This window comes from Felis catus, chromosome E1 (genome assembly GCF_018350175.1).
Source record: "Felis catus isolate Fca126 chromosome E1, F.catus_Fca126_mat1.0, whole genome shotgun sequence".
Classification (NCBI taxonomy): domain Eukaryota; kingdom Metazoa; phylum Chordata; class Mammalia; order Carnivora; family Felidae; genus Felis; species Felis catus.
Window position 1 is genome coordinate 59,722,998 of NC_058381.1, and position 24,247 is coordinate 59,747,244.

Below are 24,247 nucleotides of genomic sequence, written 5' to 3' on the forward strand. Positions count from 1 at the left end.
CTTGCCAATCCTGAAGTCCCGTTACTTAATTTTATAATTCTTTTTTATTTAAAAATCAAAGTAGTACATGCATACAAGTTTTCGAGTCCCATCATACTAGAAAGTATATTAAGAGGGAGCTGTCTCTTCTCTCTGCCTTTCCCAGAGGGGCTACTCTGATTCCTTTCTTGTCTGTGTAAGCGATTTGTTCCCTGTAGTAGTTACAAATTTGCCAGTTACTTTTATTTGCTAAATTTTCTGTGAACTTGTGAGTTCAGTTTTTTACATACACTCCAGTAGATCTGTCAGGCGCTATCAGGACTCATTCCAGTGCTCAGATAATCTGTTCGTTTTTTTTAAAACTACCCCTCTCCTGTTGAACCGTTTCATCCTTAGAGCTGGCTCGTGGGCGTCTTGTGGTCTCTCTCTTTCTTTTCCTGGATCCTTCATGGCCTTGTTCGGTGCTGTATTTCTCAAGAGGAGACCACGGGACAGATTTTGTGAGTGTTTGCGTGTCTGAAAAGACCTCTGTTTTATCCTCAGACTTGAACATCAGGCTGACGTCTTCACGACGGACGTGGAGGTGTTGCTCTGTCCAGCTTTCGTTGTCGCTGGGAAACCCAGAGACCGTCTCATTCCTGATCCTTTGTGAACGGATTTTTCTCCAAGGACTTTTATTTTCGGTTTTTTGTTTTTGGCGATTTGACTCTGATGTGTCTGGGTATGGGTTTTCTCGGGTTAATCCTGTTGGAGGTTCACTGAGCTTCTCGAACCTGTAAGTTTATGTCTCCTGCCAGATGTGGGAAGTTGTCCAGCATTGTGTCTTCAACTGCTCTTTGAGTTCTGCACTTAATTTTCTCTTCCCTGTGAGACTCCGGTCACGTGTGTGCGGTCGTCCCCGGTCCCGTGAGGCTGTGTCCTTGGGAGCCATTCCCACTTCTGCAGGGAGGAGTGTTAGGTTCTTGCCAAGCAGGGGTTGCACGGGGGGCGGCCGGGGTGTCGAGGGAGATTAGCTGCCATCTCAACCGTGTGCAAGACGGTATTTGAGACGGATGCTTGGGGGCGTTGGGGCAGACTTAGCGTTAATACACGGAAAACGAGGAGACTGCAAACAGTTCGGGAAAGGTGTTGTGTTGGGGACTGTGGCTCAGCAGTGAACAGTCTTACAGCACACCTGTAAGGCTGTGTGGCGGCGGGGGCTGCCGGGTGGCGGGTCCTGGTTGCAGGGAGGAAAGGCTTCACGCGGCGGGTGAGTCCTGAGCTACACTAGTGGCTTTTCTCGTGGTAGATCCTCTTTGCCTGGAGAAGCGACTGACGGACCTGGGGCATTTGGCAGGCGTTTTCTGGAAGGTGAACAGAGTGAGCTGTCACTTTAGGTAGACATGGAAGTATTTGTTGCCGGTGGTAAAATTTGAGCTATTAGGGAACGAAATGCCGAAGATCCACATGGCTCGGTGAGCCAGGGTTTTACAAGTGACCAGTGATGACGACACGTCATCCGTCGGTAGAGGGTCCGTTCAAAGCGCACGACAGACTAGCGGGTTCAGTGCCGTAGATCCAGGGCCATCGCTGTGCTTTCAGACTCCACGTCACGCAGTCTTAAAGAAACTGCCGCGGTGGGGTCGTATAGCATCCAAGAAGATAGCCACGACTGTCTGCAAAGGCTGTTTCTTTACTTCTTTTGTTATTTTCTTAATGTTTGTTTATTTTCGAGAGAGAGTGTGAGTGGGGGAGGGGCAGAGAGGGAGGGAGGCACAGAATCCGAAGCAGGTTCCAGGCTGAGCTGTCAGCACCGAGCCCGACGCGGGGCCCGAACTCACAAACCGCGAGATCACGACCTGAGCCGAAGTGGGACGCTTCACCGACTGAGCCACCCGGGCGCCCCTACAAAGGCTATTTTTTTTTTTTTTTTTAATTTTTTTTTTCAACGTTTATTTATTTTTGGGACAGAGAGAGACAGAGCATGAACGGGGGAGGAGCAGAGAGAGGGAGACACAGAATCGGAAACAGGCTCCAGGCTCTGAGCCATCAGCCCAGAGCCTGACGCGGGGCTCGAACTCCCGGACCGCGAGATCGTGACCTGGCTGAAGTCGGACGCTTAACCGACTGCGCCACCCGGGCGCCCCTACAAAGGCTATTTAAACCAGCCTCTCCTTCCCGGCAGCATCTGTGTGTCCGTGCGTGAGGTGGGGTTTTCCTCCTCTGTGTCGGCGAGGACCACATTTTGTGACAGATGAGCGCAGAAGCAGGTAGTGGAGTCCAGCTGTCATGTGTTAAACCAGATACTAAAGAAAATTTCTAAAAATTGTAAGGCAGGCCTGCTCTTTTCCTTGATTCCTTTTTTTTTTTTTTTGGCAAAACAGTCATTTTTCATAATAAGTATCTATGTTCAAATGTAATGAGTTGTTATTACTTTTAAACGAATGAATGAAGAACTCTGTTTAAAATTTCTCGTTTGATTTTGAATACAGCCAATACCAATCAATAGATACCGCCGCTTAAACATTGTTTGGGGTTCTGCATAATTTTCAAGGGTGCACAGGAGTCCCGAGACCAAGTAAGTTTGAGGAGTTGCTGGTTAGAGTTATTTGCACTAGAATCCACTCCCGAAACAGGCGGGTGAGCCACTAACACACGGGTGTGCTTGTGAAACTGGTTTTTGCGCGTAGGCGAAAGTTCGCAGACGAACGCGTCACCATGGTCGTTCTGTCCTCCTCCCCGTCCTGTTGCGTGAGGGCTGTCGTTAGAAGGTGAGGGGACTGCCGCGTGGCCCTCCCTGCGGCCCCTCCTTTGCACAGCCTGCGGGCAGTGTGGGGGTGAGGCAGTGGGGGGGCAGGGAGACCATGAGGCTGCATGGTGAGCACAGGGACGGGAAGCCACAGGGCCGGTGGGTCCGGTGAAGGCGCTGTTCTCTAGAACGGTGTGCGTTCTGGCCTGTTTGGGGGCGTAGCAGCTCCCTAGGTCTGGTGATGGCAGAAGACCCCAGTTGTGTCTCGGGTCCGAGGTGGCCGTGAAGTGAGTGATGGCGGAGGACGCAGCGAGAGGCAGTCCTGGCGGCGAGGAGATGCACGGATAATGAACTTTCCCCTTTTTATTGCTTCTTCAGATCCTCTGTCGATGGGGCCTCAGAAAGCTCTGGAAACCATCGGTGCAAATTTACAGAAGCAGTACGAGAACTGGCAGCCACGGGTAAGCGCGTTTCCTACGCTCTCCTCCTCTCCCTCCTCCCCCTCTTCCCTCCTCCCCCTCCTCCCTCTCCCTCCTCCCTTGTCTCCCTCCTCCCTCATCTCCCTCCTCCCTCATCTCCCTCCTCTCTCCTCTCCCTCCTCTCCCTCCTCCCTCCCCCTCCTCCCTCGTCTCCCTCCTCTCTCCTCTCCCTCCTCTCCCTCCTCCCTCCTCCCCCTCCTCCGTCTCCCTCCTCTCTCCTCTCCCTCCTCTCCCTCCTCCCCCTTCTCCCTCGTCTCCCTCCTCTCCTTCCTCTTCCTCCTCCCCCTCCCCCCCTCCTCCCCCCTCCTCCCTCCTTTCTCCTCTCCCTCCTCCCCCTCCTCCCTCGTCTCCCTCCTCTCTCCTCTCCCTCCTCTCCCTCCTCCCCCTCCTCCCTCGTCTCCCTCCTCTCCCTCCTCCCTCGTCTCCCTCCTCCCCCTCCTCTCCCCTCCTCCCTCCTCTCCCTCCTCTCCCTCCTCTCCCTCCTCCCCCTCCTCCCTCGTCTCCCTCCTCCCTCATCTCCCTCCTCTTTCCTCTCCCTCCTCTCCCTCCTCCCTCCTCCCCCTTCTCCCTCGTCTCCCTCCTCTCTCCTCTCCCTCTTCTCCCTCGTCTCCCTCCTCTCTCCTCTCCCTCCTCTCCCTCCTCCCCCTCCTCCCTCGTCTCCCTCCTCCCTCATCTCCCTCCTCTTTCCTCTCCCTCCTCTCCCTCCTCCCTCCTCCCCCTTCTCCCTCGTCTCCCTCCTCTCTCCTCTCCCTCTTCTCCCTCGTCTCCCTCCTCTCTCCTCTCCCTCCTCTCCCTCCTCCCCCTCCTCCCTCGTCTCCCTCCTCTCTCCTCTCTCTCCTCTCCCTCCTCCCTCCTCCCTCCTCCCTCGTCTCCCTCCTCCCTCCTCTCCCTCCTCCCCCTCCTCCCTCCTCCCTTTCTCCCTCCTCCCTTTCTCCCTCCTCCCTCCTCCCCCTCCTCCCCCTCCTCCCTCCTCTCCCTCCTCTCCCTCCTCTCTCCTCTCTCTCCTCTCCCTCCTCCCCCTCCCCCTCCTGCCTCGTCTCCCTCCTCTCTCCTCTCCCTCCTCTCTCCTCCTGATGGGGGCACCGCCTCCAGGGTTCACATAGCCTTCCAGGTGAGGGCTCCTTACAGCCCTGCGCGCTCGTCCCTGGGGGACTGGACACCGCTCGCTGCCGCCCATGCCCCACCCCCCCACTCCGTGTGTGCAGGTGGTCCGGGCCACGCGCCCTCCAACTCGTTCTCTTGCCTGAGTTTCCCCCACAGTCTTTAGCAAATGAAAAGCGTTTTTCATGGTACTCTTAAATCATGGCTTTTCTTTTGCACAGGAAATGCATTTTCGGTAACTTTTCTGCAGCCCCAACTAGTCAGAGCCCTTCTTCAGTTTTCAGACAGTCGAGAAAAACACTCCACACTCAAAAGATGACCTGTTATATGCTTAGTCTTTGATTCAGAAGGTAAGGTTGTTCGTAGGGTGCCACTCCCACTTACCGTGCCTTCCGCTGCTTGTGTCTTACAGTTTGGGGGTTTTGTTGTTTTGAAGGAAAGTGGCGTGGGATGCGGTGACTGTGACAAGGCGCTTTTAAGATCTTAAGTTATTTGTAAGCCACCCCGAGACCCGTTTCCTTTAGCCTTTCTCTTTAGCTGGTTTGAAGATTTAATGGTTTTAGTAGAAGATTAGAAATTTGGGGTGTTTGTGGAGGTGCCTGTGTGTTCAGCTTTGTGTAGCGGGCTCTGGAATTCTCTAAAGGGCCTGACGGGGAAGGTGGGGGGCCCGTGGCCTTGTGGGTGCCTCCCCGGACGCTTTGCCATCCTCGGTCCTCCGTTTTGAGCCTCTGCTTCATGGAAGCAAGTGGCTTAGGGCCCCCGGCGAGGTCTGCCTGCTTGGGGTCTTTGTCTGTGGACCCCTTGCGTGATCCAGAGTTTAGGGAGTCTTTGCATTGCATTCACATTCTAAGAGAACAGCCAGAGTGCGTGTGTTGGTGCCTGCGACTGTGCCCTCGGTGGCTTCCGCTGCCGCCCGTAGTCCTGGGATGGCTGAGCGGTAGTGACCGTCTCTGTGTCTGGGGGTGCGTCTCGTCTCGATGCCCCCTTTCTGACTTGTCGACTCAGTAGCCGCAGACTCTCATTCTTCAGAAGGCGGTTTCTTAGGGGTGGTTTTGTTCCGTGCCTGAGGGCTTTGCTGTCTCCTCTTGATGGTTCTACAAAAACCCAGGAGCCTTTCTCTTGAGAGTGTGATGCCTTCGGGAGAGGTTTGGATGGTGCGTCCCTTTGAAAACAGCTGAGATGCCTGCTGTTACCACTAGGAAGTAGCTTCCTTGGGGACTCGGAAGGCCCTCCGGGACCTCAGCGACGACACCCAGGCGCCCAAGGGTGCATGTGTGGTGCAGACAGGCTTCCAGGCCGCGTGTGACCGCACATACGGGGCACGCCACCGGCATCTAGAAGGTGGAGAACCAGCAGTGTTTGGATGTAAGAGAATGCCTTTCTGACTTGCCTACCCCTGACCCTGTCCCAGGGGGGGGCTTACCTCCAGGAGAGCGCAGCCCCTTGAATTCAGGTCTGCCAGCCGTGTCCTTCACAGGAGGGGCTCCGCCATTTTAATTAACTGTTAAAGAAATACCACATGAGAAGATACGGGCTTCAGAACGCGTGTCTGATATTCCAAGATATTGTATTGCAACGTGTACTCCATTTGCTATGATTTGCAGTTTTGTGTTGGTTTTTTTTTGGAGTCCTAAGCTGATTTGCGGCCAGCTTTCTTACTAGCTTAGCTTGGTAGGCATGGGCTAGTTCACGCTAGCTGGCAGTACGTGGAATCTTCGAAAGTAGGATCTATTATTGTTTTTAATCTGAATTTCTAAGAGCAGATCTCTCCCATGGCATCTGGAAGAGGCATTACCACGTAAGGCAGGCAGCATTTATATATAAAGAAATGATCGCAGATCCAGAAATGACGATAGAATCAGTGTAGGGTTGAGAAGTTCCCTTCTCATGGTGGCGGGAGGGCCAGCCGCGGGGGTGGGGGGTGGGGGGGCGAGTCCTCCGGGTGGACGGTTGTTAGTCTGAGAAACGTGCTTGAAGTGAGCGGGGTTTCCAGAACGGATCTGCAAGGTAGTGTTTGGAAGGAGAGATTCAGTTCACAAGGCTGACGAGGGAGGATGTTTCTAGATCATAGGGTACTTAGGAAAAGCGCCCGTGGACCGGTGCAGGCGGGACCCCCGTCGGGGCGGGGTTACGGAGCGGGCTTGGGATGCGGGCCAGCGACCCCCGGAAAGACGCAGTCCGTGCCGACGGAGTGCGATGGTTTGCCTGCAATCGGGAAGCACCACCACAGCAGCGAATACTTAGCGTTTTCTTTTCTGAATGTCAAGATGATTGCGTTCATTTGTAAGTACCATAAAAATGTTTAAAATTTTGCTGCTTCCATCTGGTGGCTTCCTCTGTTTCAGAAACGAGCCTCAGGTAATGGAGGCAGCAGGAGACCTGACGGGCTCGCTGCTGTCGGCCGTGGGGCTGTGCCGTGTGCACTGGGTGATGATGCTACGTGCCCCGGAGCGAGCGGTGCTGCTCTGCTCTTTGTAACCTCCCGTGGGTCACCGGAGAGGGAGGGAGGCCCGCCTCGTGCCGCCTCATCGAGTTTGCACAAAACATGAGGCAATTACCAGGCTCCGATGTTTGTGTGCAAGGTGCCTGTTCCTAACTGTAAATCAGGGTCCTTTGAAACATTGCAAAGCTAAACACACAGCACGTTATTGCATTCTACAGGGCCCTCGGGTGTTGTGCCGTAATAGAGGTCGATGTGCCGTCCGCAATAAAGCAATGGGAGCATTATTAAATTTCTAGACCTTTGGTGTGGATGCCCATAGATTTGGTTTTCTCTTTGTCCGTGCCCCGGACTGCGAGACTCAGAAAGGTGGGGACATAAGGTCGTGTTCATTAGTGTATTCGTGCCTCCGCGTTGCCGTGGGCGGGACGGGCTGGGGGATCGCGCGACCCCAACGCCACACGGGAGCGGCAGAGAACTGACCACAGCAAACCTGTCCGCCTCGTGTCTTGGAGAGTTGATGTCCTTCCTCGTGCTCTTTCCTCCTTGTTTTTCTAGCTTTATTCAAGATAAAACATCTTGATACAGGTGATTTGGGCTCAGGAAGGAATTCAGAGAGAAGTCAGGACGGTGCTTTTTTTTTTTTTTTTCTGAGGTGGCCAGACTCTCAGGCCCACATTTCCTTTCCAGGCCGACTGAACCCTTGTCTAAATAATTTATCAGTTTGCCACTGGTGAGACATTTCTTTTGATTAAATTTAAGGCTGTGCCTTACTACCTCGTGGGTTCATAAATCTGTGTTCTGCCGGAGAGGGGGGGAGGGGTGCCAGCTGCTGTCGCGGCTGCCGCCGGCTGCTGGTCCTGCCAGGCCTCGCTGCCCCTCGTCGGGCCCCAGCTGAGCGTACAGCTGGGCGACGGGACTGGGGGATCCAAAGCACTGCGTACCCCGTGAAGAGTTCGTCTTTCTCGGCCTTTTTCTAACAAGTTGGGGGGTTTCTGGCAGTTTAGCACAGGGTGTAACGGCCCGAGCCGATGGGGGGCGGCAGACGGGGGTCCCTTCCTGTCGTGCTTTCCCCAGAGCGCTGCGGACCACGGCCCCTCTCCCTCTCCTCTGTTATCGGTGGGGGGGACCCGAAAGCCACCTGATGCTGGCATGTTTATAACTCACTAAGGGGAAGGGACTTGAAGGTTTCCACCCGGGCGGTATCCGCATTGACCCCTGACTGAGTCCATTTTGTCCCGGGAACGTTCCAGTTTGCAGAATGCCCTTTGGGGCCTCGCCGGAGCGCCCCTGGCGTGTAGGAGCTCCTTCTGGAGCCAGGTCAGGGTGTGCAGGGGTGGCCCGCCTGTGTGTGGCCGCAGGCCCTGCAGGCACATCTCGGGCCACACGGGACGGTGCTTACGACATGGTGTGGACTCCGTTCCGCGGGCTTGAATTCCATCCCGCCCTTCAGTCGACCGTGCTCCTCAGGTTGTTCGCGGTGGGCGAGTGGCCTGGCACGTTCTTACAGTGCTGCCTGCCCAGCGGGGTGCATGCGGGCGGGAAGTCTGTCTGGGACAGAGCAAGGCCCCACCGCCTGGTCATCGGCCAAGTAGGAGTCACTGCTGCACTTGAACCGAAGCGACTTTGCTGTTGGTCACAGGGTTGCCTGCACGCCACTGAGCGCATGCCTGGACCAACGTGGCTCGTCGCCGTACCGTGTGGTGGGAGGGGGCGTCTGGGGGGAACGGGGCCTAAGGCCAGTGGACAGCTTCGTTCCTCCTTGGGGCCCACGGGCTTGTCCTGTAGGTGTGAGGCACAGGTGTTTGCCAGCCCGGCGCTCCGGTGCGATGCTGTTCTGGTGGGGCTGTGGTGAGGCTGTGTCCTTGCCTCCTCCCTGCAGCAGGGCTGACGGCTTGGCCCTCGTGCTGGGGGTGCTAGGGAAGCGGCTCTGCCCGCCCGGTTGCTGGGACGGGCTCCAAGCCCGCTGCGCTGCTGGGTGACCTGCCCCCCTGGCCTGTGGTTTCCTTCCTGGGGCGGGTCGCGGCGCTTGAGACCCACAGGCTGTGGCTCGTCCCTCGCTGGGGGTGGAGTAGGGGCAGAGCAGCGTATGTCCACGCTGACAGCTCTCCCCCCGACTCCCTCGGGTGTTCCGGAATGAAGTTCCTACAGGGATGCGGTCAAGACTCGTGAGTGGGTGGGTTCTGCCTCGTTGTGGCATTTTCAGAGTCCGATGTGGACTCTCGAGGGAGGGCCCAGCCATGCCGTGGGACTGTGCTCCCCGGCCTGGGGGTGCTCTGAGGCATTTGTAGTGACTCCTGTTGGGCCGGTCACGCTTGACCTTAGTCTCAAGCTGACATGGTGGCTCAGCAGTGAAGATGCCCCACGAGTCATCCGTGATGCCACTGTCCCACCATCATCCCGTCCTGTTGTCCCCCAGGCCAGCCAGCTCCCCTCTCCCTCTTCCTGCAGCAGCCGGCTTCCTTTTCTGTTGGTCCCAAGGTTGGGCTCTGTCCCCCTTGCCAGTGTTTCTGTGACACATTGCCAGTGAGGGCACACGAGCAAAGGGAGAGCTGGGGAGATGGCCCCCACTCGATACTACTCCGCCCGGCGGGAAGCACTTCGCACCAGGTGCTCACGACGTTTGCACGACGGTGTGGACAAAGCCTTCTGTCCCGCACTCCCCTTCACCCCGCCCTCTCCCTGCTCGCCCGACCGCCTCTCCACGCACAGCGTTCACGGACAGTTCCGGTCGTGCAGCCCGGCCTGCGCGCCACCCCCGTCCCCAGAAAACTCGTTTCTACCCGGCTCTTCCTGCCGAGCCCGCCTGCCACCGCGTCCAGCAGAGCAGAGAGGCGGCCGCCGCCCAGCAGCTTCGTGGCGCCGCCGACAGATTGTTGGCAGAAGACGACAAGCACGTTGAAGCAGGGGGAGGGGGTGACCCTGCAGGCCACGCGGAGGGGTGAGCAGCCCGTCCCCGGCCACACGTCCCGGCCTTCTGGGGCGGTGTGTGCGCATCGCCTCGTGTGGTGCCACCGCCGTGCGGCCCCCGTGGTGACCCCTGCCTCTGCGGTCACGGGGCGGCTGGTGTGGGTGCGGGAGAGTCCTGGGATTTGGGCCCACGCGGCTTTGAGCGGTACCCCGGCGAGCGTGGATTTCGGGCCACTGCCAGGGAGGTGTCTCCACTGTAGCCCCTCATGTCTATGTGGCTGTGATCCACCGCCCCCCCGCCGGCGTGGCCCCTTGCACCCCTGCCCCCACCCCGTGGGCCGCTGGCACGTGGGCCTGGGCTGGGAGGGCCTAGCAGGTGGCCGCCTCCTCGCTGCCACTGCACGGGTGGGGGGTGGGGGGTGGGGGGTGGGGGGTGAGGCCGTGGCCCAGGGGCCGTGGGAAGAACGTCGACGTGAACTGTCGCTTTGCCGCTTCCTAGACGTGAACGTCGAGAGTTTATGCTGAACTTGTAGGGTCTGTAAGCGCCAAAGGAGGGTTCACGGGTAGGAGAAAACGAGGTGAAATGTGGGCTCATTGGCTGGGGGGGGGAATGCGTGGAGCCGGTGGTGGGGAGGCCCGAGCCCCTGGCACAGAGCTCCGTGCTCCTCCTGCTGGGACCCCGCTCCCGCCCGCCCCCGTGCATGACTTGCTCGAAGGATTGTGTTTAATAGCGAAACAGGGCTGGACCGTGTCCTTAACAAGCCCACCTGGGATCTGGTCTCAGCCGCGTGTGTGACACATGGCAAATGAGGACCGGTCGCCTTCTGTGAGGACTGCAGCTGTAGCTCCGGTGTCTGACGCGCCCAGACCGCCGGTGCGGCGGCTTCCCCGGTTAACCTGGAGGCCCCGATGCCGAGCCTTGTGCACCCGGCTCTGGCGGGGGGGGGGGGGGTTGCCGGGGCGGGAGCGAAGGTGTCTGAGGAAGTGCTGGGAAAGTAGAGGATACAGAGCCTGAAGCAGGGGACTCGGGATTGGGGGTGGCCGCGAGGAGCCCACCGTATGCTCGCCATACGCAACTGCGAAGGGCTGTCAAATCCGGTTCCAGCCGGAGGAGAAAGCGCGGCTCCAGGGCGGTGGTAACAGACTGGAGGGGAGGGGCCCCGTCTGCTCGGCTTGACTTCATTCCGCCGGGAAAGCATCTGTCACAGGGGTAGTTGTGAATCGGGGGTTCACGACAGCTTCTGGGTGCCCCTGTCTTAAATGTCAGGGGTTTGCTGTAGGTGTGGCATGTCACGGAGCTGTGAAAGGGGAAATGAAATTCACATAAAATGATATTACGACGGGAACCGCGCAGAGCCTGGCCTGTGTCTGACTGACCGCCGTCACCCGGCACCGCGTTTCCGAGACTCGTTTGTGTGCGTGCGTGTTGTCGCATGGATCGGCGTCTGGGGCTTTTCACAGCTGAGTAAACGCCGCTGGACGGACGCTCCGCGTCGTGTTTGTCCATCTGTGGGTGGACGTTTGGCCTGTTTCCACCTTGTGGCTGTTACGAACGATGCTGCTGTGGACATTCGTGTACGGGTTCTTGCACAGACATACGTTTTCAGTTCTTTTGGGTACATGCCTAGGGGAGGAATTGCTGGCTCGTATGTAACTCTGTGTTTACCTTTTCTTTTTTAATGTCTGTTTATTTTTGAGAGAGAGAGAGAGAGAGAGAGAGACAGCGCGCATGTGCGCCCACACGTGGGGGCAGGGCCGAGAGAGGGAGGGACAGAGAATCCCAAGTAGGCTCTGAGCTGTCAGCCTGACGTGGGACTCAGACTCACGACTGTCAGATCATGACCTGAGCCAAAGTCAGATGCTTCACTGACTGAGCCCCCCCAGACGCCCCTCTGTGTTTGCCTTTTGGAGGATTTCCCCGGTCGTTTTCCATCCTACTGGTGACATTTGACAGTTCAGTTTCTCCCCGTCCTCACCAACACTTGTTTTTTTCTGTGCGTTTTGTTTTAAAATTATTATGATGATGGCCATGCCGGTTTTGGTTAGCATTTCCCTAATAACGAAGGATGTTGAGCATCTTTTCACGTACTTATTGGCCATTTATTTGCACATCTTTGGGAAAATGTCTCTTCAAACCCTATACCATTCTTTACTTGGGTTATTTTTCTTTATTGTTGGGTTGTAAGAGTTCATAATGGACATTTTTAATTTTTTTCAATGATTGTTTTTGAGAGAGAGAGAGAGACCGAGAGCAAGTGAGCAGGGGAGGGGTAGAGAGAGGAGAGACAGAATCTGAAACAGGCTCCAGGCTCTGAGCTGTCAGCACCGAGCCCGACATGGGTCTTGAACCCACGAGCAGTGAGATCATGACCTGAGCCAAAGTTGGATGCTTAACCAGCTGAGCCACCCAGGCGCCCCCATAATGGAGATTTTTAAATCAAGTAAGCCATAACTTTAGTCATGAGGACTTGTGTCCTTTCTAAATAATGTATGTGGTATCTCATAATAACGTTATAATAACATTACAACATATATAACATAACACACAACATATATAACATTACCTCATAATAACATTTAGGTCCTAAATAGTCTTTGGCCAGTTTGATTTGTCCCACGTATGAAATTTTTATTAAGAGTCTCTGGTAAGAGCACAGGGGACTTAGGAGGGAGCGGTCTGGGATAGTTAGGTATGGCCAGAGGGTTTTCTGTGCCTTAATAACCCTAAAGAAATTTGTTTCACAAACACTGTCCTTTCATTAGTGCACTTGATGGCCGTGTTCGTCTGGGAGCAGGGAGACCTGTGACCCTGGGGAAATCTCCAGAATGTACTTGAGCTAGACCGCACTAAAGCCAGATCATCCTCTCGGAGGCGAGCAGTTTGGACAGCACGGGTCTGCTGTGTCCAGGGCACAGGACTCGGGAGATGGCGATCATGGTGGGGGGGGGGTCCTCTCTGTGTGTTTATCATTGTGAAAATCGGAGGGGTCTCCGTTTCGCAGCTCTGCCGCTCCTTTTAACGTGCTTATGTTTCTACGTGCCCCGCCGACGAGAGTCCTTCACCTTTTAAGTTGAGGGGAACAGGGCACGGTGTACTGGGGCCTTGGGAGCTCCGCGGGTCCTGGGACACCTGTCCGGGGGGCTTCGGGCTGGTGGGCTCACCCAGGGCCGGGGGCTGCTTTGCCGGCAGGGGCAGGCTCAGTGAAGAGCGGGCTCCAGCTTTGCCGCGTGGACGTCGGCCCCCGGCGGGGGCGGCTGCCTGGCGGGGAGGGCCAGCCAGAGTTTCCAGGTCTTAGGACTGCACGTTCCACCCCTGGGCTCCCCCCTGTCTGTCGGGTCTGGCTTTGGTCGCCAGAGCGGTCGGCCGCCTCGCCTCTGTTCCCCCAGAGCACTGAGGAGGGGCTTAGATGAAGCACAGAGGATGAGAAGGGCTCTTGGTGTACTGGGTGACCTGAGGCCGCCCTGCTCGCCCGTCCGGGGCACGGCCAGGAGCACAGGTGCCAGAGGAGGCCCTGAGCTACAGGCTCCGGGGGCTTCCGTTCACGTGACGGTGGACGCATCTGGGTGTATGTCTGGCTTCTTTTATATCTTAGTTTCGTCTCGTCCGTTTCTACTGCCTTTTCCCTTGCCTTTTATGTTAACCAGGTTTCAGAACATTTTTGCACGTCCCCTTGTGTTAGTGCCGTGTGCTGGTGCGGGGTGACCCCGCAGGTGACTGTGTGCGCGTCCTGTGCACTGTCCTTCAGCTGAGGTCACGCCGGGCAGCATACGCCTCAGCATGTACTTGCCCTGCCCTCCCCTGCGGTCCCACCAGTGGCTCTGCTCCGCGTGCAAGGCTGTGTTATTGTTCTTTTGCCCTCTTTACGCCTTCCTGCATTTCTGTCCCTTCTGGGATCATTTTCCTTCAGTCTGGAAGTTTTAAAATATTTCTTTTAGTGTGAATCTTCTGACGACACATTATTTAGTTTTTGTCTGAAAATGTTTTTATTCTTCCTTCGTTTCGTTTTTGAAAGATCGTTTTGCTGGGTGTGCAATTTTATAGCGATTTTTTTTCTTTTCAGTTTAAGGTCCCCCCGCCCCCGCCATTTAAAGCAGTTGAAAAGTGTGTTTGTCTCATCTCCGGGCGTCTGTCCTGTTGGAAAGTTGGCCGTGAGTCTTCATACTTGTCTTTTCAAGGTGCCCCGTTTTCCCCCTCTGGCTGATTTAAAGCTCTTCTCCTCACTCGCTGAGATGCTCGTAGGTGTGGTTTACGTTGTGTTTATCCTGTTTGGTGCTCTGCCGCGTGGGGCCTGATGGTTTTCATCAGCATCGCCACAGACCCTGCTCCGTGTGTTCCCTCCGATTCGAGGATGTGAGACCTCGTGTCCCCAGTACGTCTTACCTTCTGTTCAGCGTTGTGTTTTTTTCTTTCCGTGCTTTTGTCTGGATGTTTTCCCGGGACTGCTGTGCAGCTCACAAACCCTCTTCTGCTGTAGTGGCCAATCTCCTGTTTAGCCAACCTACCATTTTTTGTCTTTCGTTGTGTTTTTCTGTTCCATCATTTCCATTAGGCTCTCTGTTGATTGCCGGTCTCTGGGGGAAACCTCCACCTTGTTATGTATGATCCTGAACACATGGGCTTTCAGCACTAGGATGCCCGTTCTTCTGACACAATGTCTCCGAGACTGGGAGGCGTGTTTCTGACCACGCTGACTGCTGTGTGTATTGCTGGAGTTGCCCTGTGTGCACGGGGGCGAACTCCGTGGTGTGACTGGGCACGGTCAGTGTTTCGGCCTGCCAGTCGGGGGGCGGGTGTCAGTCGTGATTGTGAAGCGTCTGTGCACGGGGTCTGTGGCCCGGAAGAACGCCACCCACCCTCCGGGCCTGCGGGGCGACGCTGAGTGAACCCATCAAGTCGACTCCGAGAGGACCTCTGAGCGTGCCGAGGAGGTGCTGGGGCACCTAGGCCAGAGCGTGTCGAGTGACGAACTTGTCTGATTGAGCTGACGATGGCTCTGTTACCAAGTATCAGATAAAAATTCCAGCCGGTGAGAAAGCACTGTGTCAGAGCTTAGTTGGCAGCGTTGTTTTCCTTGGTGACGCATGGTGCAATAATGCATCTTACGGTCTGTGGATCTTGGATTTTAGGAAGTAAATAGCATCTATTTTATACAGATTATAGCCATACTTTTTGAGGAGCAGAGCTGGGGACAGAACGATCCTCCTTGGAGTTTAATAATGCAGAGAATCCCATTCTCCACCCCGTGGCCCCCCACCCCTTCCCATTTTGTTTCTGTTCTGATCTCCCTCGGCAAGGGGCTTGCAGGGACCGAGTACACGGAGACAGAGGCGGTCAGTGATTGGTCTGTATTTGCCAGTCTCCTAGTAAGTGACGGGAGATGTTAGTGTCCTGTCGCCCTGAAATCCTGGATGCGGCCGCCCCGTGATCTCCGCTCCCGGGACCGTCTCGGATGCGTCCCCTCCTTCCACTTCCAGGGAAGGAGGCGTAGAAGGTGGGCTTGCCCGTTAGGCACTGGGGGTGGCCCGCCTGGCCTAGGTTAAGCTTCGAGGCGATTGGAAGTGACTTGTCAGAGTCAGTGTGGATGCTGGGGTCTTCCGCGGGACAGACCGAGAGGGCACGGCCATTCCGCCTTACCGCACGAGGGAGATGGCGAGGGCCACACGCAAGGTGGCGTCTTGGAGGCGGAGTTAGACCCCAGCGGGAGCCCCCGGGCCCAGCCTGCTCCCGGCACGGCCCCTCACGTCTGCTTCCTCACCGCCGCTGTGCTGAATTCATCCTTCAGCTTGGGAAGAGCTGGGCGTTTGCAGCCACAGCTCCGGCTTTCCTCTTCACTCCGCGCTCTCTTCCTGGGCCTCAGGGCCCGAGACGCTCCTCGCAGAGATCTGACTTGTCTGTCAAGGTTCTCACGGCTTTCTGTGGCCGTTGCGAAAGAGGCCTTTTCCCTGCGGTCCCTAGTGGGTTTTTAGAACAGGGCTTCCTGCTGCCTGTTGGTTGTTATGCTGTCCCCAGACACCTTACTCTGCGGCCCTGCGCGGGCTGTGACGGCCTGTGACGGTGCTGTGGCGGCCCTGGGGCGGGCCGAGGCGGCGATGTGGTGGCGCTGTGCAGCCTTGGGGCGCCAGGACCGGCCCTCGGCCCCGCCGGAGACTGGCCGCCTGCTGGCCCGGGCCGCCGGCGGCCGGTCCCGTGCACAAACTTGCGGGGGTGCAGGAGGGTCTGCTCTGGTTTCAGTTCTATAGATTTCACGTCTCTTTAAATCTTTAAAAATTTAGAACATCCTTTTCTCTTCATGCCATTGCACAGACGATTTTTACAAGTCATTTTGGACGTCGTTTAGCGAAGTCAGGTGCACGGCCAGATCCAGTCTTGGGGCTGGTGAGCTGTGCGAACGGTGCGCCCCCTTCAGGACGAACCGGAGGTGGGGGCGTCGGTGACCCAGGAAGGTCCCTCACCATCCCCGTCCGTTTCCGTCCACCCCCCGCATTGGTTTTGCCCGACCCTGACACGCAGGACTCACGCTGGGTCATCCTGCCTCCTCTCACACGACGCGGTTTCTGAGACGCGGTCGTGTTGCTGCGCGTGCCCGTGGCTCGTTCCCTCCGTGGCCCAGGCGCGTCTCACCGTGTGTCTGGGCCACGACGCGATCCGTTCACCCGCTGGTGTGCGGTTGGGTAATTTCCAGTTGTGGCCTTGGTGAAGGAGGCCGCCGTGAGTGTGGGCGTAAAAATGTTTGCGTGGGCCCGTGTTTTCATTTCCCTCGGGCGCCTGGGAATGGGCTTGCGGGCCGTGGGGTCCTTGCGTGTTTGCTGTTCTATTTTGCGAGCAGCTCTCAGTTGGCAAGACGACCGAGGTCACCCGTCTCCGTGCAGAGCCAGGCGGTCTGCGGGGGGGCTCTTACTCGCAGTTGGCTCCACGCGCACACGTGAGCTAAGGAGACGGCTGGCTCTGAAGCAGTGCTCAGGCCGCGGACGTTCTCGTCCTCTCCCGCAGTCCCCGTCCCCGGCGGTGGGGCGTGAGCGGGCCGCGTGTGCTGAGAAACACGGCCAGGTTCAGAGGAGAGTCAGGTGAACTGCTTCGCCCGCTGCTGGGCTTGGAAAGAGGAGGTGAGCCCTCGGCAGCCCCTCCTCTCGCAGGGGTGACTCTGTCCCCGCTGCGCCGTGCTTTCCCTTAGTTCTCTCCGGGGTTGACCGCGCAGGTGGGTGCGGGCCAGCAAGACCCCGAGGGGACCCCGGTCAGCCGGCCCTTCCTGACACCCGCGTGCTCCTTCACTCAGCGCTGCTTTGGTGCCTCACTGGGCCGCTTTGGTTGTCAGGACCCCGCTGCTCTGCCTGTTCTGCTAACAACAGACTGGAAATCTGGGTCGTCACAAACAATCCATCCAGGAGAACGGGCCCCACTGTTTCCCTCCTCTCCCCCTTCCTTTCCCCTCTCCTCCCCTCTCTCTTTTTTCTTAATATATATTTTTTAACATTTATTCATTTTTGAGAATGAGAGAGGCAGAGCATGAGTGGGGGAGGGGCAGAGAGAGAGGGAGACACAGAATCGGAAGCAGGTTCCAGGCTCCCAACTGTCAGCACGGAGCCCAATGTGGGGCTCGAACCCACGAACCGTGAGATCATGACCTGAGCTGAAGTCGGACGCCCAACTGGCTGAGCCACCCAGGCGCCCCTCCTCCCCTCTCTTTATCTGCCCTCCTCTCCCCTGCCTTCTTCCCTCCCCTTGTCCCCCTTCCCTACTCTGCCCTCTGCCCCATTTCCCCCTTCTCTCCTCCCCTCCCCTCCCCTCTCCTCTCCTCTCCTCTCCTCTCCTCTCCTCTCCTCTCTTCTCCCTGCTCTCCTCCCTCCTCTTCCCTCCCCTCACCCCTATCTCTCCTCTCCTCTCCTTCCTCTCCTCTTCTCTACTCACCCTTCTCTACTCACCCCTCTGCCCTATCTTCCCCCTCCCCTCCCCTCCCCCTCCCTCCCCCCTTCCCCTGCTTCCCTACTGTCCCTTCTACCTCATCTCCCCTTCTCCTCTCTCTCTCCTCCTCTCCTCCCCTCCCCTCCCTCCCCTCCCCTCTCCTCTCTCCCCTCCCTTTCTTTCTCTTCTCCTCTCCCCTTCCCTCCTCTCCCCTCTGCCCCATCTCTCCCTTCTCCTCCCCTCTGGTCTTCGGAGGAGCACTTAGCGGCGTCACAATCCTCGACCGGCAGGCTGGGGAAGTGCCCTTAACGAAGAGGTAAGAAAGAGCCCAAGTCCTTGCCTTTTCAGAGCTGCTCGATTAGAAGAGGGAACATTCCTAACAACGTGGGCTGTGATAACTGTAAACTGCCTGAGATAAATTTATAGCGTTCATTTCCTTCAGAAGGACCTAGAGTTTTTCTGACAAGGAGAAATATGGTTTTATACATTTTATGTCCGGAATATTGATACGGTTTTAGTCTGCATTACTCCTCAAAAGGAATGAAGTTTTGTCTTTTTTTCGGAGCTATGGAGACCTTCTTGGTTTTTCCTCCTTCTACTTCTTTGTGCTTTTCCTCATTTCTCCCCTTGTGTTCCCTCATTTTCTCTGCCGGTTAAAGTACTTGGAAGGAAATCTCTGAAGTACCTTTGCTGCTGTTGGCCGTGGGGGTGCACGCTCCTGTGGGAGCCTGGCCTGCCTTTCCCTGGGGTTCCTCCTCGTCACCCCAATTAGCCGTGTGCCGGCCGCTCCCCGTCAGAGACCCCCAGGTCTCCCGAGAGACCCCCAGGTCTCCTGTGCAGGAGAACCTCCACGGCCCGGAAGCCACTTGAAGACACTGCCTAATTACTGCCGTGTATCCTGACCACTGCTCTCACTTCTTCTGAGGACTTTCCCTTTGAAAGTGGTGTAAGCGCCAGGAACGCGAGGAAGATCTTCATGGGAAGTCGGGAGGGTGTCTTGCTCGTCTGCTGGCCCCCAGACTGCTCCTTGTCTCCCTCCCCGGCCTGTCTCCGTGAATCCTGTGTCTGTTGTGACGCCGGGACCGTCCTATTCATGGGGATCGCGGGCAGGCGCGGGTTTATTTTTGGTGGTTCTCTCCAGAGAAGAACTGTGTTTTCTGCCTCCTTCAGGAAGACATATTAGAAACGTGGCTCTCTGGCCTTACCTAAAAATTGCCTTTCTCCAAATTGGGCTCTCAAAAATAGAGTATTTCCATTATTTTCTCCTTCTCCCTGGTACGAATTTGAGGACTCTTCCCTCCCCCGCACCCAGCCTCCTGGGGACAAAAAAGATGGACGGTAGAGGAGGTCCTAGGACAGATTGCTGGCATCTTCAGGATAAATGAGAAGGCGTAGGCTCGTAGCAAATGTAAGTGATCCGGAATCGGATCACCACACTGGTCAAGGTACGGGAGAGGCAAGAGCATGAATCATGCCTGCTCAAGTCGGTGCAACAAAATTTTATGGAGTGTGTGCCATATATGGGGCGCTTTGCTAGTTGCTGTGGGTGTGAAAATAAGACGCTTCCTCCTGGCCAAGAGCTCCAAGCCTTGTAGGGAAAGTAGCCATTAATTCATCGATTCATACGTTCATCCGTCGGGATTACACTTGGCTCAGATTCTGAGCAAAACCAGGTATGGTTCCTGCCGTCGTGGAGCGTGGAGTGTCGTGGGGGAACCAGGGAGCGGTCACGCGGTCCTTCCGAGGGACAGACAGCAGCAGACCGCGAGAAGTGCCCGAAACGAGGAGTACGTTCCGTGCACGTGGCTGAGGGCTGTCCTGACCGGAAGTCACACGGCATGCACGTTGTGTTCCTGGCGGAGTGCTTGCCGGGCCAGAGTGCTCCCCGCCGTGTCCCAAAGGAGGGATGCGAGCCGGGCAGCACCTCCCCGTCGCTGTGCGCAGCCAGACTCGGGAGGGGCGGTGCCTGCCACTTGCCCGGCGCCCTCTGTGTCGCCAGGGCACCGACTGGTTGGGGCGCGACGTTCACAGGAACCCGGAAGGTGGGGGTGACCATCCAAATTTACCTTTACCAGGCTGCCTGCCCGGAGAACGTTCTGCCCAGTTCCTCCCTAGGCGCCCGCTGACCTCTCCATACCTGTCGTGGTGCCTCCAGTGTGTGCAGGGGGTGTGGGGCCACCCCGACTTGGAGGGGTTACTTGCCCTCCAGGGGCAGGGAGACGGGCAACTGAGGGAAACCCCGCGGAGTCCGCGGCGTCTGGGCTCGGAGCCCAGGATCTGGGGAGCCGGGGACCCAGACGTGGCCAGGTGGCTGCGGTGCAGGCAGGGCGCTCCCTCCCAGCCTGTGGTTCCTGTGTCCCCGGAGCAGCCCCAGGTCCTGGGAGAGGCAGCAGAGAAGGACGAGGCCGCCGTCCAGCTTCTGCCGCTTCCGAAGGTTTTCCTCTTAGCGCTTCTGACCAAGGCGCGCAGAGGTAACTGCCGGCGTGGGAGAACGCATTCTCCCATTTCAGGGATGTTCTGTGGCAGTTCCGTGCCTGACTTGTTCGTCTGTACGGTGTCCTTCACAAGCTTGTCCCCCTTATCTCCGGGGACAGCAGGTTGTTGACAGCTGCAGACGGTGCTAATGCTCTCTCTGGCTTCGTGGTGAAACACGGGGCCCCTCGATCGGCTCTGCACCCTTCACGGGGCGGCACGAGATCGCAGGACCCGGCGGGTGTCAGAGACAGAACCGGGGACAGAACTGTCACCGTGTGGCTCCGCTCCGTCGGTAGCCTTGTTTGTTTGATTCCCGCCAGGGACCCAATATTCTGAGACAAGAGAACCTTCTCGTGACGCCGATTTAATGGGAGAATCCCGGAGGATCTGCCGTTTTGCCAGCAGCTTGCGTGCCTCGGGCAGAGTGACCCTGGACGGGAATCTGGAACCGAGGGAGCTTTACTGTCAGTGCAGTGTGGAAACCACGCAGCAGAAACGTGTGGTTTTCAAATGGGTGCTCGAACCTGGGGCTGTCCTCGAACGCAGCTTTCCGGCACGGGAGTAGGAGCAGTTCCCGCACTTGCCTGTGATGCAGGTCTGGTCTGGGGAGGCGGGGCCGGGACCGCGGCCCGTCGGGGAGGCTGGCCTCGGCTGCACCGACGCCTTCTGCCTTCCGGGGTGCTCCCCGGCCCTGCTTCACCAGCCGCCGGCCTTTGTGAGCTCAGAGGCAAATTGCTGTCATTCGCGTAAACCCCGAGGCCACTTCCTGAAGACCCTGAGTCCGTAGAGCCGACTGTGAGGTTTTGCCGGCAGGGCGCGGAGCGGAGGCGGCCGTAGGCGTGCGGGCACGACCGGGGACGGTGCCCAGGTGGGCGGTCACCCACGGCACACGCTCGTTCTCCTGGACGGAGCCCGCAGGGGCGTCCTGGCGCACTGCGGGGGAAGGGACTCACAAGGGGGCCGTGTTCGCGGGCCCCTCGGCTCTCCATTGAGTGTCTCACGTCTTTGAACTTGACTCGCGCTGTGCGTGTCATTTGCGCGGTGAGGGTGCCCTGTTTCAGAGGCTTATGATACATTTCACGGCCCCCTTCCTCATTTATTTTGGGAGAGAGGGCCGCGGGTCCGCCGGGCACGGGCTCTGGGGCGGCGGGGTCTCTCTTTGGCGCGGGTGTGCCCGGCGCCTGGCACGGGGCCTGGCACACAGGACGTGCCCATCCGTCCTCGTTGGCTTTGCTGTGCCCACGGCCTGGCTCTTGGCCTGCATGGTCTGGCCTCGCCCCCTGCTCGTGCCTTCCGTTGCCCCTGAGCACAACCCCCTGCGTGGCCACGAGGGGCTCCTCTGTTGGGGGCGCACGCCATGAGCCCTGCCCAGGCCCTGTCCTCCCGCAGACGCTGTGGGGCCCAGCTCTTGGCCCTTGCCCTCCTCCTCTCTCTCCGCGGGACCGAGTCCCTCCCCGCTCTCCCTCCCCTCCCCTCTCCCCTCCCCTCCCGTCCCCCACTGCCTAGGCTTCCTCCGTACCCAGGCTCCGTGAGGGTCACATTTGCGGGGTGAGAGTGTGTGAGTGTGTGACTGTGCGTGTGATTGTGGGATCGTGTGTGTTGAACGTACGTGACTGCGTGTGTGTGATCACGTCTGTGTGTGAGGCTGTGAGTGTGGCCCGTGCGTCCGCCTGTGGGAGACTGCGGCGGTGTGGGCGTGTCCAGCTGTGCGTGTGTGGGAGCGAGTGTGGGTGTGGGCGTGCGTCCCCTGTGAGGCGTCCGTGACCCCACAGTTCCCTCCAGGTCCAGCTGTCCCCCGTCCTGCCTGTGCTGTGCCTGTCGCGGGGTGGAGCGGTTCACAGTGACTTCGAATGGTTAGGACAGCGTTAGAGAAGGCATTAAGAAAGGGGTGGGGAGGGTCTGGCTGGACGGATGAGGGGGGTGACTTCCGGCCCCTGAAAACAGTGGTAGGAGGCCAGCGCCGCGTGTTTGGGTGACTGTGGCGCCCGCGTGGCTGGCGTTGTCTCAGGCTCTCCGTTTACGGTTTTAATTTGCTTTCCAGGCTTATCCGTGGTCTTCTTTTTGTCCATTAGTCATTCCACTTGGCCACGGAACCCACCTCCTCTGCTTGGAAGACGGTGTAAACGAGGAAGGCCCTGTCCTGTGCAGGGCGCACTGCGCACAGCGGTGACAGTGACTTACGGAGGAGGTGGGAACGGTCGCTGCTTAGCGCTCACCTGCAGGCTTAATTCCAGAGTAGCTGCCGTGACCCCCTCTTCCCTCGCTCCATTCCAGCAGTTCCTCCCGCTGCGCCTTGAACCCACTGCTTCTGGTTAAAACGCCAGGGTTGGTAGAGGGGTTTATCTTGTCTGTAAAAGGGCTGATGTCACAAAATAGGTGTCTGAGCAGACCCTTACTTGACTTAAGAAATCTGTTCTGAGTCAGAAGAGTGGTGGCCCCAGGTGCTCCCCCCACGACTGCCGGCTGCCACGTTACCGTCTCCTTAGGCTCATCGTTTTAGGATTCGGTCGGACTAAGAATTCCAGGGCATGAAAGAAACGGTATTGTAATAAAGTCGACATTTGTTCACTCACAGAAGGCTATTCAGAAGTAGTCCTTCAGGGCTGTGAGGTGCTCCGGAATACCAGGGGCCCTGGCTCCTAGCAAGGATTCTAGGCTTTTGGGTCACCTCATTGTCTAAGACGGCTGCTGGGGTTCCGGCTATTACATCTGCATTTTACCTTGCAGACCGGAAGGGGTAGGGAGGGAGGCCCCCCTCTTTGCCTTTAAGGATGTTTCTTAAAAGTTACACTTAGCATTTTCATGGGGAGACTGGGAATTACCATCTGGGTGGCCCTGTGCCACATAAAAATGGGGTTTCTATTATTCAGGGAAAGGTGGAACGGATATCGGGGAAAACTTGTGGTGCCTGGCATAAGCACCATCCTGGCCGCCGCTTAACACGCCAGGAAGAGCGTGATTTGGCTCCGGGTGTTGGTTAGTCCCTCTGGGTCGGTTCTGAGCACGAACTGTCTCAACCACCATCAAATGTGCCACGGAACAGGAGGATGAATTATCCTGGTGACAAGTGCCTGGGAACCGGGAGGGGGAACGACCCAGTGACCGGCTGGCTGTGTGTGAGGACCCCACACCCCGGCTGTGGCAGGGAAGCCACATGGGAGAGGTGTGGGAGTTTGGGGGCGGCTCGTGGTGATCGCCGGCACAGCGTGGAACCGGGGGCCACGCTCAAAAGCACTCTTCGCTGCTGAGGGGATGTTAGTGTTTCTGATTTAGGTCCCCACAAGATTATTTGTTGCTTGTAGACGTTTTGTATCATAGTGCAAACTTGGGAAAGTTACCCTAAGCCTTGGCCTGACTTCGTTTCTGCGAGGACTCCTCCAGGAGGGAGACTGCCAGCGGCCACCGGGATGCTCCTGGCTGGGGGCGCACAGCCTGCACCCTCCGGGGTGACCGGTCAGGAGTGGCGCTGACGGTCCCTCCCGTGGTAGAAAGACTTCCCTCGGGGTGACCCCGCGGCTCACCTGCGATGGGGCCCCGCGCGGTGTGTTTCCTCATCCTACCCCAGTTTACGCATCTGTAAATGAGGCCAATAACAGAGGCGGTGACGCAGACATTGCTGACGTCGTGTGCGCAGAGCACATTCGTCAGATGTCAGCTCTTAATATCTTGACTTGTGCTCTTCGTGTGTAAGAGCTAGTAGTCTTTTGCATTAATATTTGCTTAGGTTTTTCCAGGGATTAAAAAAAAAAAACCCAACCTGTAAAACAGTAAAATTGAGGCTTAGGTCACGGTAACTTTCCACTTTTGAAATTCAGAAATTTGGAAGTCCTGAGAATGTAAACTTTTCCCATATTTGGTCCCAAGGCTTACTTAGCAGCAAGCCAGACCTGAGAGATACGGACCGGTTTATGGTGGCAAAGGGGAAAAGAGCCCATTCACATGGCCATTTACGGGTTTGTCGGCAGAAGTCGTTGTCTGTTCATTCACTATTACCATCCGTCTAAAACACAGACATTTGGGGGGCGCCTGGGTGGCTCAGTCGGTTCAGCATCCGACTTTGGCTCAGGTCGCGATCTCATAGATGTTGACTTCAAGCCCCGTGTTGGGCTCTCTGTTGTCAGCACAGAGCCCGCTTCGGATGCTCTGTTCCCCCTCCTCTACCCCTCCCCCGCTGGTTCCCTCTCTCTCTCTCTCCCTTTCTCTCTCTCAAAATAATAAACAGACTTAAAAAAAAA

At 57.2% G+C, this 24,247-nt stretch overlaps 1 protein-coding gene across 3 annotated transcripts in view; it reads left to right on the top strand.

Annotated features, from left to right (window-relative positions):
• The window catches only part of RPTOR (regulatory associated protein of MTOR complex 1), a 333,238-nt gene that overhangs the window by 82,050 nt on the left and 226,941 nt on the right, over positions 1-24,247 (top strand). For 2 of the 3 annotated variants that reach the window (XM_045044638.1, XM_045044640.1), the window contains one exon: positions 3,086-3,168. In XM_045044638.1, coding sequence (XP_044900573.1) covers positions 3,086-3,168 — 83 coding nt within the window. Of the gene's footprint in view, positions 1-333; positions 480-3,085; positions 3,169-24,247 lie in introns of those variants that run through there. The other variant, XM_045044639.1, reaches the window with a different exon arrangement.